This window comes from Megascapheus bottae, chromosome 19 (genome assembly GCF_031878675.1).
Source record: "Megascapheus bottae isolate mThoBot1 chromosome 19, mThoBot2.hap1, whole genome shotgun sequence".
Classification (NCBI taxonomy): Eukaryota; Metazoa; Chordata; class Mammalia; order Rodentia; family Geomyidae; genus Megascapheus; species Megascapheus bottae.
In genome coordinates, this window is record NC_143527.1 from 21886417 (window position 1) to 21902341 (window position 15925).

The 15925-nt window shown below is 34.9% G+C and overlaps 1 protein-coding gene across 1 annotated transcript in view; it reads left to right on the forward strand.

Moving 5' to 3' along the window:
* Positions 1–6786: 6786 nt before the first annotated feature.
* The window catches only part of Rit2 (Ras like without CAAX 2), a 261776-nt gene continuing 252637 nt past the window's right edge, over positions 6787–15925 (forward strand). Inside the window, exon 1 of the mRNA XM_090353579.1 lies at positions 6787–7003. Within this exon, the coding sequence (XP_090209705.1) occupies positions 6901–7003 (103 nt within the window). The 5' untranslated portion in view covers positions 6787–6900. The remainder of the gene's footprint in view (positions 7004–15925) is intronic.

Here is a 15925-nt window from a genome sequence, read left to right on the forward strand (position 1 = left end):
CCTAAAGGAATACACAAGGTGTTTTTTTAAGTATGAATGATTATTAAACATTGATGGTAATAATTAGGATCTAGTTTTGGTATTTATTTTTCCCTAACTCTAAGACCTATGATAAGCTATTTATGAATATGCATCAATGGAATAATATTAAAAGTTTTTATGGTATAGAATATACTATATTGTAAAATTATATCTAATAAATTATATGGCCTTTGTAATATTACTACTAATTCTTAATGCAAATGATATATATCTAAAATCTAACTCCTCAAATCCTACAAAGTCCTTAATTCTTACTATTCCATTTTTAGTCTTCCTTTTGACAGGATTTCTGCATGTTCACTTCCAATATTCTATGTTCGAAATGGAATGAGATGCCAATACTGCTGTTCTCAAATGATCAACCTGAATCATCCAGTAGAACTGACCAACAGTTGTGCAATCAAAGCTCTTGCTCATGTTTTGCTCTTCTGATAACTATCCCAAGTCTTTTTATGTTTCTTTCATTCATTTAATAATTTGGATAAAAACCTTAATGTATTATTGTGCAAGTTAATTAAAACACAAAAAGTCTCTTGGACAAACATTTTAATAAATATTATCTTGGCCAGTTATAATCCACTAATGAAGGTATTCTTACCTTATTTTCATGGGTTAAATATCCATACCATTAATTTGACTGTGCCTTAAAATAATCTTTGCCTAAGACATTTTGTTTATATGGTAAAGATTAACACTGATTGACTAGAAAAAATTTTGCAATCATTAGTCTCCATACCATACTACTATAAAGAAACTAACAAGACAATTTTAATAATGTTTTCTTATCATTTACAACCATTCAAAGTCTGGGCAAAGGATGAAAAGAAAAATAAAGAAAAATGGAATGAGTGATCTTTTCAAGTAAGTTCCAGTTTAGTAACTTTTCAAGTTGGTAAACCCAATATTAGTAAGTGGAGAAATGTAGGAGTATCCCAGATCAACATATATTCAGGAACTCAACAATGACTTAGCAGATACTATGGGTTAGTCACTCTCCTGCTTCAAATTGGGCACTGTACACTCCTTTAGGAATAAAGTAGAGAGTAAGGGAGGGTATTCTAAGTAGAAGTCACAAGATAGCTATGTGCATATGTTCATATAAAATGATACTTATGGAAATGAAGTCCAACAAATGGATACAAGAGGATTTTTATTCCATTGTTTGTGGTACTTTTTCATTTTCTTTCTTTTCCTTTTTCTACTGTCACTGTTCTGATGTCTGTACCCTTTGTTTTGTATATAAGTTTATCCAATTTGAGGAGGGAAAAGGGAAACAAAGAAATGGTGGAACAAAAGGTAAACCAGTTCAGCAGACATGCTCACTAGACACTGTTGGAAATGAATTATACAACCAGGGAATGATGGGAGACTTGGGAGTGGAAAACCAGGGAGAGAATGAGGGAGGAAGTGACAGTGTTCAAAAGGAAATGTATTCAGTACCAGACTTAAGTAACAATAACTCCTTTGTACATCACCTTTACAATACAATTTTAAAATCTGAAAAAGAATAAAGTAAAAACAAAATAAACTGGTTGAAGTTGCAATGATTTGTAAAAGGCGAAAGATTTATATGATCTGAAGAGAAACCAGAGTATGAGTTGCAGTGATTTGTGTACGTAGCTACTGAAGAATTTGCCCAGAAAGACCACTTTAACTTACATCCAGATTAGACAACATAGTAACATGCAAAAAAAAGTTAAATGCCACAAATGGAATTCATATTTTACATTCTGTAATTTAAAATTATTTGCTTTCATGTTCTTTATTCTAAACTAAGTTTAGACAATGTTTTTATTTTTTTAAACCTGGCATATTTCAATTCACCCTATCACATTTCTTTTATCTCATTTTCTAAATTCCTAATATATTTAAATATTGAGATCTTATTTGAGGTCCTAATTTTAAATTTTCATAAGAGGAATCACTTTTCCATAAGTCTTCACATCACTTTTAAAATTTGGAATCAACCTCTCCTTTGTTTACCCATCCCACATTACTAATTCTTCTATTCAATTAATAACAATGTTCTGGTGTTTTGTGAGCCTGCTCCATGGGTAATCAGTGCTGGAACGTAGGAATAATTTGATAATAGTGTGTTTTTACTCTACTTTTTCCCCAAAGCCTAAAATAGTTGCAGAATAAATGAATTTGAGAATCAGCAAATTAATCCAATTTTTAGTGCAAGAACCCCAGTAGAATATATAAATATTATTTGGATGCCATGTCAGACCCCTAATAAAACTTTAGATTGAAAAGTGCATAATTTGATTTATACTTTTATTTTTTACCATACAAACTTGTAAGGTCCCATGTGAGGCAAAAGTCTGTGCTCTGCAGATTAAACTATTTCTCTTGTCAGCTGAACTACTCTTCATTCTTCATTTTTATTGTTACTATTTTGGTTTTTGGCTCAAGCAGTGCATTTTCCTTTGCCCTAGAATACTCTTATATTTTATGATGAGGCTATAAATGATAAACACTTATTTACGTAGAGATTATCACTTAATTTGCTAATTATCTTATGCCTTTGTTATTTGTTTTTTCATTAAGGTTTAAATAGTGAATTATGCACTTTAAAAGGTTTATTTGATTAATAGTGGCAGTATATAATCACCCACTTGGTACAATTAATTCTTTCATTTAACAGAAAAGGCTTAGTCACCTAGCTCATAGCAGGCACTGCTCTGTTGATTAAAATGTATGAGAGGCCATTGACTTTGACAGAAGTCTTACACTAGGCCACAGAAGAGCAAACATAAATGAAGTCATACAGAGTTTTGTGTCACCAACTGAAATCAAAGCTGCTTGCTTCAGAGAAATTAGGAGAAAGAACAAAGAAAAATAAGTTAGCTTATAAACCACACACACACACACACACACACACACACACACACACACACACACACACACACAAATTCCTTTCTAAAGATGTCTAGTCAAAGTGAGCAAATGCAATGAGGGAGATTCCTGGGTTTTTAACCCAAACAAGGTCAATAACGATAAGAAACCTGATGCCAACCATTCTGAGTTTTTCATTATTCCAATTCCTTAACCCTGCCCAGGCTACCTTTGCAAATCCAATTGTATTGTTACCCATAATTTAGCCACTATTTATTTTGCAGACTGACTTTTGGTACCCAAGTAAAACAATTTGGTCCTTAAATGTTGAATTCCTGATCTTTGACAGTGTTATTCTCTGAAGGGACCAAGCTGAATACTGAAGAGGTCATGGTGTTAATGAGGTAAAATGAAAAGTAGGGAATCATCTTCATAATATATGCAAAATGTGCACTAGGAAGGACAAGAATGGGTTTGTAGACAAAGATGTAAAGAATTCTGTCAATAACGAGAGCACACACATACACACACATGTGCGTGTGCACACACACACACACACACACACACATACACACACATTCCTTAGCAGCTCCTAATGGAGTTTAGAAATATATGTACATAAACAGTGGTAATAAATTTGCTTACAGGAAACTGCTTGTTACATTATTGCCCTTTCTTGTCCAGTGTATAGAAAAGATAGAGTGTACTCAATCCCTGTTCAAATAGGCAAGAGACTCTATATGAACACACACCACTTGAGTTGTCATACAATGGGTATATGCATTTAAAGGGAATGATATAGCATTCAAAACTAAGAGGACAGTTTATAGGGCAAATTAGAAGAAAATGAAAACTATGATCATTCGAAAATCTTCCCACATACAAAGAAAGAATATAATTTTGGTTACTTAAGTGTTTTTTTCCTATCAGCATTTTTATTTTTAAATCTGGGAAATACTTCCTATATATACAAACACATACACACATACACACACTCAAAGGTAAGCTCAAAGGTTTTTCAGGTGCACTGAATAAATTATAAGATATGCAAACTGAGAAAAGTCACTAAATGAATCTCAAATCTAAAAATATTAGAGCTTCAAAATTCAGTCATTAGCAGATATAAGATGTATGATCTTTAGTAATTCACAGGAAGAACTAGAATGGAATGGCTGTCATTTCAAAATAGAAGGGTAAGAAGAGTTATAACTAGGGATCCTTCCTGCATCTCATATTTTTCTTTTATTTCCTTCCATGTAATCAGGAAAAATCATTCTGATTTATAAATGAGAAATATAGACTGATATAGCACTAACAGAGAAGAAAGCTAATTAACTATATTTCCTTCTCTTAGTCCTCATTGATATTTGTCAAGCCACTCATCTCTTTACTCTAAAAGACTTTTGTATGGATTCCTTTCTGTTAACCAACATCAGAATAAGTATGTCAAAAAACATAACCAAGGACAAAGCGGATACATACTCTGTGCTTCACCACAGAATCCAAAAGACTGCTACTGAAAGCCAAGTTACTGATGGTAAAACCCATAGCTGAAGAAACATGTGATTTAGTACAAGGTCCTAAGATTTACAGTAGCAGAGCTAAAAACAAAATCCCAGGAAGACCTTAAAGCTAAATGCAGTTGTTCATGCATCTCATTTCTTGGAACAATAAAATTTCAATTTAATATGCACAGGATAATTAAATACAACCACATTTCTTTATTAGATCCAGTCCCAGAAATAATAGTTCTGTTGAGTGAATGACTACATGTAGCTCATAATTTCTGTCAGTGAAGTGTGAAGACTATTTAGAAGACAACAATGGAATGCATCTAGGTTGTTGAAATGTGTGTATGGGTGTATCCCTGTTTATAGGTAGATTTTCCTGAAATTAATATACAAAATTAAGTAAGATATATAATGGGGAAAGGTAAGGAGCTGAAATTCAGGGGAAGTAATTATAGAGGTCAAAAATAAGAAGAGGTACAACTAAAACTGGGACATAATGGGTGAGAATGTTCCTGTGAAGAGTACAAATGGAGCTGACTTCACTTATCAAGAATCAGAATGATATCTTTCTAGAAATTCTGAGGATAAGATTCAAGCAGGGTTTTGAGGGAAGTATCCAGAATGCAATTATATTCATTTTTATAGATGGGAAGAATGAAGTCTATAGCTACAGACTGGCCAATTACATACAGAAAGGTTGTAAGTAGACCTATGACCATAAGTGAATTTACAATGAAAGTGTAGAAAAAAAATCAGAAAGGACCTATTAGAAAACATTTTGTTGAAAACCTCGTGGTATATTCACGAATGAAAACAATTACCAACTGAGCTCCATGAAAATATAAAGACCTTGTTGTAAACTGAAATCATCTATTAAAAAAACACAAACTAGGAAAACTCTTTTGGCAATAATAGATTTAAATTCAGGGCCCCGTGTTTGGTATGCTGGTGATCTATCACTTCAACCATGCCTCCAAGCCCTGTTTTCTGCTTGACAGTTTCACAAATTTTTCTATGAAGGATGACATTGAACTATGAAGATCTTTCTTCTCTTAGAATCCCAAGTACCAAAGATTTGCAAGTTTGGATGCCTGGTGCATAGTTGGATGGTACTTAAAAATATGAGTATTAGTTTACTTAATGAGTTAATTTGGAGTGTATAGTCATTTTATGGATATACAAATTGATGCACAGTGAAAGGAAGTATTTTTGATTGTTTACTATAGATTCATAAGGAAATGGTTAAAAGTATTTTTCTTTCTAATGTAGTTTAAACTTTAGATAGTAAGAAAAGTGAACACATGCACAAAACACTCAACTCCATCTAATCACTATCTCATTTTCAATAAACATCTTTTATTGACAATAAACACACAGAATATCACCATCTTACTGAAGGGGTCTATTTATGAAAACTAGGAATTATGAAAAACAGCCTAAGAACAAATTTTACAATATGTCCAGAGAAATGAGACCATCCTGAGCTATACAAGAATTTAAATAAAGGGAGGGAAGTTGGATGTTTGAAAAATCAGCTGCCATGAGATCTTTTATCCTATCATAATTGTCAACGAAAGTATTCAAGTATCCCTTTCCTGCTTGTCAGAGTCTGTGTGTTCCAGTTTGTTTCTAATAATTCAGTGTAAACAAGGGTGATCCATGCTCGAGCATGATAATTACCTAATTCAATTACCTTCTGATGGTAGAACTACCACTGTCAACTGAGCTGAAGTAATTACTGTTAGTCTGGTATTAAGTCACCCACACTGAAGACTCAAATGCTCTGAGTTCCTGGTTTGTTTGTTTTGTCTTTCCTTTACAAAATGGTTGTTTCCTTTCTTTCAGATTAAACACTGTGCAGAAAGATGCAGATAAAAAGCAAGCAGCACTGAGGTTTTTTTTCCCCCATTTAATTTACCATCATTAAGAGAAGAGTGGCTTTGAAAGTGCCTCTGCAGAAGTCAGCCTATGAGACAGACGGCACCTTCTTTAAGTCTCTGCTTCACTGTATTCCAGCAGCACTATCTGAAAGATAGTCTATATATGCATGCACCTGACAATGCATTTGTGCAGGGGTGGGCAGGAAATGAGAGAGAGAGAGAGAGAGAGAGAGAGAGAGAGAGAGAGAGAGAGAGAGAGAGAGAGAGAGAGAGAGAGAGAGAGAGAGAGAGAGAGGCTGTGTATATGTGAAAAGGAAAAATCAAGAAACAGAAGAGGGTGGGGAAAGAAGCTGAGAAGGAGAGCAAGAGGGAGATCATGGGAGACGTGAAAGAGTGAAGGATCAGAAGGAGGGAGGGATGTAAAAGCCAGATTTTTATTGGAAGCAATTGAAGTGGTTGCTATGAGACCAGCTCCAGCCGAGAAGCAGCAGCCAGTCTGAGGCTTGATGGTCCTTACTTCGTACTAAACCTTTCCTTTGACACAGTTTTAGAGTTGTTTAGTATCTGAGCACGCACCTGACACGGGTGACTTTTTTGCTTCCTTTTTCTCCTCCAGTCCTTAGTGTAAGATGGAGGTAGAAAATGAAGCCAGCTCCTCTCTGGCTAGTGCATCAAGCGGGTCCAGGGAGTACAAGGTGGTAATGCTGGGAGCAGGAGGAGTTGGTAAAAGCGGTAAGTTTTAACAACAAATTCTGGGGAGGGAGGGAGCGCTGTAGAGGTGATTCCATAAAGGAAAGCATCGGTAATGCTAATGCTAGTAGGCTATGATAGTTAAACACAGAGAAGTGACTGGCTGACTGTTTCCAAGTGTAAAAACTGTTTAAGGGATGCTGATGATTCATGATAATTCAGAGGTAGCTAGTCATGAGATACTGAACTTGAATGATTTTTTTTTTCTTGAGCAAATGCTAGGTAACATTGACAATTAACATATGACTTAAAAAAAAAAGATAGTAAGCTGTCATGACGTGAGGGGAAAAGAGTGCTCCCCAAAATGTGTTCTCAAAAATATTCATGTAAAAATAAAAATGCACAAAAAAATTCACTGAAAACACAGACACAAACACAGAGCCACCCTCAGGAGTGTCCGAACTGATTGCCGTGCTGGTTTCTCTGATTGGGAGCTTCCTGTCTCCTCTTCCCTGTGTTTGCCTGAGTGGTCTGTGCCTGGACTTCAGTGGTCATGTTTGTTTTGTTCTTTTGTTTTGTTTTGTGGTTGGAAAGTGACAGCGATTTAACAAATGGCATTTGCTGTGGGATCCACTGAGGGTGTGCAAACTAAGTTTGGTGGCTTATTGAATTAAAAGACACAGCTAAAAGAATGAAAAACAAAAGAGTGTGAATAATGTCTGGCAAATTTATTACAGAAATAATAAAATTGTAATTGCTTTGATTCTTGAGGAACTTGAGGCGAAATATAGCAATAAAAAGTAAGTAGCTGTGCAGAGATATGTGAGTTTAAATAAGTGGTGTATAGCATAGGACTATGACCATTACTCGAATATAAATATATATATAATTCTTTTTTAAAAATAATATGATAGATACCTTTTAGGTAATGCATGATTGGGGATATCAAAATACAAAGGAAATAGTAAAAATTATCCTGGACAGATAGTTTGAAAATAATTGACTGGTGCAGTAATAGAGAACGGATTCAAAGTTAAGAGCAACATTCTTAGAAGAAGTGAACAAGCTCACATAACTCCTGGATGGGTCCACAAGGGACAAGAGCATGGAATAGTAGAAGAAGTGGAAAAAGCAGGGGTGGACAAAAAAATAAAAAGGGAAGAGAAAGAAGAAGTCATCCTGACCTCTACTTTCTCCTTTTGTTAAAAAAAGAATTTTAGCTCAAAGCAGAGTAAAAAAGAAATCTGAGTGGGACATGATTATAAACTAAATGTAAGCGTATGTAAGAAAAAAAATTGCCTTCTAGAGGAAAATGTGAAAAGAGTGAAGAATTGTTTATTTCCGTAGAAAGCCCAAGTTAAAGTTCAGCAAAATAAAACCAGGAAACAAGTGCTTGAAAAGGATGAGTTAGGGTCAAGGAAAAAGAGGCAGACAAATGAAGAGGAAAGCAGGGGACAGGGAATGCAAACAAGAATCCAATGTACATCCTACAAAATTAAGAAGAGTTAGGGTAGGAGCAGATAGGGGAAGAATGGGTGAAAACATTGAAATGAGTGGCATTGATCAAAATATATCATATTCATAAGCTGTTTAGTTAAATGGTAACCCCTTTATACAACTACTAAAGATAATAATAACAATAATAGAAATAAAACTCTTTTCACAGGGAAAGAATCAAAATTAGATGAGAATTCAGGAAGAGAAGTATGAAAGAGTCAGAATATAGGGAAACACAAATAAAGATACAAATAACTTTTAAAGAAAATAATAAGTTAGATATAATGAAGAACAAAGTTCAGCTACAAATCTGAGGAGGGAAATAGTTTTAAAGTAAAAGCAGAAGGTCCATCCACAGAAATTGGCCTTGTTTTGCAGGGTTTAGGGAATGTGACAATAGAGTCACTAATTTTTGGCTATCTAGTTATGTTGCAAGGACTTAAAACTTGGAGACTAGAAATGTGCTCTACTGGAGCACCCACAACAATAACAACATACACATACATATAGATAATATATTATCTATTGAATATATAAAATATGTCACTTGACCTAACATGACCTTCTCCACTGTGACTTAGAGGGACTATTCATGATTGCTATTCCAATAGCTAAAAACTTTAATATAACACAAAAATGGTCTTGGTTGCCCTATTACTATTTTTTTTTTGCCAGTCCGGGGCTTGAGCTCAGGGTCTGAGCACTGTTCTTGGACTTTCTCAAGGCTAGAGCTCTGCCACTTGAGCTTCAGCACCACTTCCAGCTTTTTTCTATGTATGTGGTACCAAGGAATTGAACCCGGTCTTCATGCATGCTAGGTAAGCACTCTACCACTAGGCCAAACTCCCAGCCCATTGGTCGCCTTATTTTATACCAAAGAAGCCAGCTTATAATCAAAGACATGAGAAAGCATGACTACCATGCTCCCTCTGAGGATGTTAAGGATGAAAGGTGGTCAATACTTGGTTGTTGTGTTCTATAGGTGATATATGTGGATATTTTTCCAGGGACTATTTTTTTATTACTATCTGATCAACGGAAAAATACTATATCTAGGGACAAGTATTTGGAGCCATAGCATACAATCACGCTTTGCCCTTGAATTTCCCTCTGTTTTTATTCTATGTCTGTCCATGAGTAAATGGATAAACAAATGTTCATAATATTAACATTCTTCTAAAGGTCAGAATGTATGCTTTCAAATGAACTATTTTTTGGGTGAAATTATTTTAAACTAATTAGTTTGAAAATTAGTTTGAACTCAGGGTTTGGGCTTACCACACAGTTCCTCTGATGTGGCTCTCCCTCCAATTCACACAAACACATTTTCAAAGCCACTTTTCATACTGTTGATGGTCTAGATCAGTAGTGAACTGTTCCGAGGTTAGCTAGGCCTGCTCCCATGGATTGTATGCAGGTACTTCCAGGGCACAACTAGTCTGGCGATACACTATTCTCTCCTCTCTGTCTCTCATAATTATATGTTTATATAAACCTAATGTCTTGTATAATGTAATGAATATTACACATAGTATATAAAATATGTGATATATTATTGTATGTGTACCATACGTCTCCTATGACTTCAGTATATCATTGAAGTTTGTCTAAATACTCTCCATGATGGTTTCCTAATAACAAAATCGTCTATTATTGCATTTCTCAGAAGTAGTCCTAGTCAGGAAGTACCCCGGGATTAAATACATGCTAACATTTATTTTAAAAATAATAATTTAAGACTCTTGAAGAGAACACTGCTTCTAAAATATCACTCTATGAAACAGGAAGAATACAACATAACATATCTATATTCTGCATCTATAGCTATATCTATATTCGATAAAATATCACATAATAGTAGAGCACAAGTCCATAAAGATATAAATTATAATTACAACTAGAAAGAAAATAAGAGCCCCTTGTGTCCTATTTCTTACATGGGAAGCAGGAAATGTTTCTCTTCCTTTCTCCATGTATCTACCTTTCTTTACCAAAATTCTTGCTACAAGATTTTCTATAAACAAAATAAAAGATATCCTAATTTTCCAGTATACTTGATTCATGGCCTATTTTATAGTTTTTTCTTTGTTCCACTGCTTACCATTCTCTACCTTTTCTCCCATAATGATTGTTCATAGCTACAGGTGAAGAGGCTCATGAGTCTAAGCAGTCCTTACAGCTAGACGCGAACGCAGAACACAGCAGCTTGTTGCTATTCACTTTCCCTACATTTATATCCACTTCTCTCAGCCCGGCTTTATGGCATCCAGCAAATCTTAGCCAGTAACAAAAACCTTATTTTCCAAAAGGCATGTCTGCCCTCTGTTTAATTACTGGAATTATCAATAAAATAAGTGAAGGAGGTGACTGGATCATCTATCCCCTTTGTTTAGATTTAGCCTTACATTATATCTCATATGCACAATATGAAAAAGTTTATCTGGCAGAATATAGAAGCAAGGGATTAAAGACTAGACATTAAATGAATTTTTAAAAAATGTATTAGAAAAATACAATGTATCAAAACATCGTATGAGCTTTCCAAGCCCTTCCCTGGTTCCTAGGATTCATGTTCAAGTTACTTTGATGTATAGAAATATGGAAAGACTATAAGATATATAATACATTTATATAATAATGTAGAATGTATTGTGTAATAATATATAAATATACGATAAGTTTTAATAAATACCTTAATAACTGATGTATCATTAGAACATCAGAAATATGTTTTATAATTTTTTATTGTGATTAATAGAAGGGTTACATTATATTTACCAGATAAAAGGTGCATAGCTTCACAAACATTGATACCCTTTCTCCTGACATGGTCCCCATTTCCCTCCCACCCTTCCCCCACTTATCTTGATTTCCCCCTTCTCTATCCAATTTCAAATAATTAAGCACATATAAAATATATAAGATAAGAAGGTGAAATATTATAACAATATAAGATAACCAAGGGATGGCAAAAGAGATGAGAGATAACATAATAGATTAAGGACAACAGTCACTCATTATATGGATTTTGTTTCCTTATTCTGGAGGTCCTTACATTTAGTGTCATACTATTTGGCCTAATGTCTCTAGATTTTGTTCTATTGTAAATCTCTGCTAGGAGAGCCCAAGGTTTCTACTGATTATGACAAATGAGTGAAACCATTGAGCCTATGTTCCTTTGAGTCTGGCTTACTTCAATTAATAGGATTTTTTCTGAGTCTTTCCATTTCTTTACAAATGGGGCAATGTCATTCTTTCTGACAGAAGCATAGAATTCCATTGTGTATAAATACTACATCTTGTTGATCCACTCATCAACTGAGGGGCATCTGGGTTGGTTCCATATCTTTGCTATGGTAAATAGTGTTGCAATGAACATCATTGTGCTAGTGGATTTAGTATGTCCTTGTTTCTGGACGGTTGGGTAAATGCCAAGCAGTGGAATTGCTGGGTCATAGGGGAGCTCTATGTTGAGTGTTTTGAGGCATTGCCATACTGCTTTCCATAGTGGTTGAATAAGTTTGCACTCCCACCAACAGTGTAGTAGTGATCCCTCCTGGCCACATCCCCTCCAGCATCTGTTGTTATTAGTTTTCTTGATCCTGGCCATTCTAACTGGAGTGAGGTGGAATCTTACAGTTGCTTTGATTTGCATTTCTTTTATATCCAGAGATGTTGAGCATTTCTTCATGTGTCTGTAGGCCATTCTTATTTCTTCTTCAGAGAAGACTCTCTTTAAGTCTTTGGCCCATCTTTTAATGGGATGGTTGTTACTTTGGAGATTAGTTTTGGAGTGATTCAATTTTTGGAGCTGTTGATATATTTTAGATACGAGGCCTTTGTTCACTGTGTGGTTAGTGAAGATCTTCTCCTATTCTGTAGGCTTCTTAATTAATTTACTAGCTATGTCCTTTGCCATAAAGAAGCTCTGCAGTTTAATGCAGTCCCACTTATCTAGCCTTTCTCCATCAGAAATATTTTTAAAAGTTATAAAGAACAAGAACAGAATATAAGTAGAAGAAAAGTTGGTCAGAAACAGGATAAACAATTGAAAGAATGCATATATGGATTCATAATGTATTATTCTAACCCTATGGACTGCAAAGAGTTTTAAAAATAAACAAAGGAAAATTGAAAAGATTTTGAGATCTTGGGCCCAATGTTCTAACAATTTATTGTGCTACCCTAATTGTATAAAGAATAATCACCCACTGTAATACTCTCACAAGAATTAACCAGGTTATCCAAATTAAACTTAAAGAAAACCATATCATGAGAAAGAGTATCAATGTTTGTGAAGTTATGCACCTTTTATCTGGTGAATATAATGTAACCCTTCTATTAATCACAATAAAAAAAATTAAAAAAAAGAAAATGAGCTAAACAACTTGTGAATGGGAACCAAAGGGAAAACTGGGAAAGTGGGGTAAGGGTGACAGTGTCTAAAAAGAAATGTACTCTTTTCTGACTTGTATAAAGGTAATCTTTCCGTATACCATCTTTACAATTACAATAATAGTACATTAAAAAACCCAGACATACTCATACTCATTCAAAAGATAGCTGAGACAGCATTGAAGCACAAAATTTAAAATTATAATATTTCCAAGTTTATATGCAGTGCATAGAGATTAAGTGAATAAAAGAAAGATAGTACAGGTCTAGCTCTTTAGAAAGAGATGGAGGATAAGTTGGAACACGTCCATCCCTTGGTGGTAAGCACCTTAAAGTAGTCATTTGATGCTGGGCTCCATAGATTTGTAATATTCCAAATGTCCTGATATTGAACACTCAATAAAGAGAAGTAATTTCATTAACTACAAATTTATTGGAAACTTTGATTATGCTACTGAAGAAAACAATGCCCTGAATACATCAAGTGGATATTGAAATGCTTTGGGTGCGTGTCTCTCTTATAGAGTGTATCATTTCTGATTGTATATATTATTGAATTAGCAATAGAAACCACTTGTCTCAGATGCAAACTATCTTCCTTGTGTATTTGATAAATGTGTATATACATGCCAGTGAAAAGTCATAAACTATTACCAAAAATATACACAAATTCATCCTATATACACTGGGGTCAACAAGAGATGTAGGAATAGAATCCTGATGCAATTTGTTAGATTCAATGACACAGATGGACACATGCTTCTTTGACTACAATGGAATCTGTGGGAAGTTCGAGTGATGTATAGATAGGTTGTTAATTCAGCTATGGCCTTGTAGTAGTGGTTTCTTGAATTCCTGGTGTGTGGATTTTTCCAATAAGCCATTCTGTCTTCCATGGACCAGAATTAAAACCAAGTTGTCTTGGTAGACAGCAGACTGCAACCCATGACTGAGTAACTGCAGTTTTGGATTTTTGCACACTGAGGAATTTGGATGGTGTCTCATGATGGATGGCATTCCACAGAAATGCTTGCACATATGGACAGAATTGCTTTTACTGAATTTGGCTGCTATTGGCAAAGCTCAGCAGTGATCTCCATTTAATCACTTTTGGCTTTGTTTGTAGCAGTATCATGGCTATGACCAAGCAGTGCCATCTGTTCTTCTTGTCCTTCAGCAGGCACTAGCTAAGTACCATTGCTGGCTCCTGTAGTAAAGCATCACTTGTGCAATTTCTGATTGTCATTACCCTACTCAAGCTAACGCCACAAAATGAGATGGGAGTCAGGGGGGAAGTTATAGGGATATTGAGTTATACGCTCCATACATTCCCAACCATTTCAACACTTGGCAACTGTCAATTATATCATAGACCTAGATCTATTTGTCTGTTCTCTCCTTGGAATATATAGAGAGAGGATGGAAAGCCAAGAAATTGGGGTTAATCTTCTTGATAAGTCCTATTTAGAAAATAGCCAAAGGAAAGATAAGGCTGAAAGTCCCAGGGGAATGTCCCTAAATGAACTGGGATATGATAGTGTAAGGAATTTTCAGTCTTAACATGGAGCCTTAGACTATGCTTTTTAAGTAGTTGTGAAACATGTGGTAATAGGAAAACTGCTTGTATAGGCAAATCAGTGTTCTGGCAGCCACTTAACAAATGGATATCTCTTGCAAAAGGAGGAATTAGTTTGCAAAGGAGGAATTCGTTTCATTTTATCATATTGTGCTTTCCTTTTCTTCCTACCACAAATAGCACAATAAAAGGGGTTTTCTTGAATCTTAATATACCACTGGCCTTGTTAAAAGCTGACTAGAATTCATCAAGTCCCCACTTTGGCAGTTTAGGTTGATAGGTGAGAAAGGTGAAGTTCAAAGAACAAAAGTAAGCCACTCAGGAATGCAAAGCCTGAAGAGATTCTGCCAAGTAGCCACCACGAGTGCCAAGACTTTAACCATAGTCCACCACACGTTACACGACTTCATGTTCTTCAGCCACCCATTTTTTGTAGGATGAGGGTTCAGTATAAAAGTCAGAACAGAATAATAGTTACTGAAGGTTTGAGTACCGCATGGAATCACATCCATGCTTTCTCTTTTGTAAAGTGGAGGCAAAAATGTCTACAATGACTCATATTCAAAAATAACAAAAATAAAATCGGGCACATAGTTCAACACTGATTATGTTTCTAATATGAGTGGATAAATTTGTTTTTAATTATCATTTCATTCTTAATAGCACTTGATCTTGTACAGGTCACTTGAACTCTGATTTTTCATTTTCCTCACTGATAATAATTAAAATTAAATCATTTTGGCAATATTAAAAGAAGGCAAACTATGGATTATTATTGTTCAAATAAATCACATCTTCTTTCAAACTACAATTAATCCTTCTTTCCATCCTCCTTCTTTCCTTCCTCCTTCCCCCCTTCCTCTCCTCCCTTCCCTCTCTCATTTCCTTTCTTCTTTCTTTTCTTCTTCTTTCCATTACCTTCCTGCCCTTTCTCTTTTTCTTCTCCAAAGCATGGAAGAGAATAGGGACTGGCTTTCCAATAAATTCTAGGAAAACACAATTGGCACTGAATATTGTAAGCCTTCCATTTTAAAAACTGTCAGGGTGATGTATAGAGGGGTTACAGTTACATTTGAAACATTTGTAAAGTAGTGAGTACACTTCTCCAACACTGTTTCACTTATTCTATGTCTGATTGTGCTCTGTATCTCTTTATATTGATTAGTTCCAGCTTTGGTCTCTTTAGTAGTAATTTCAGTGACAATAATAATAGTGGTTTGCTAGTTAACTAGCAAACAATTCTTTTATGCATCTTAATTGACTTGTAAAGAATACACACACACACACACACACACACACACACACACACACCATTGCCTGTTAAAGAAAGAATTTAAGGACAATTATTCACTACAATGGGCACAAAGTACTACTTAGACTAACTGGTTTTAATGGACCATGCCCATGCTTGAATCTGAATGAAAAGAATATGTGTGTTGCTTTCATAAATGTTGAGTAATAAGATGCTCATTGTTTAGATTTACATTTCAATAGTC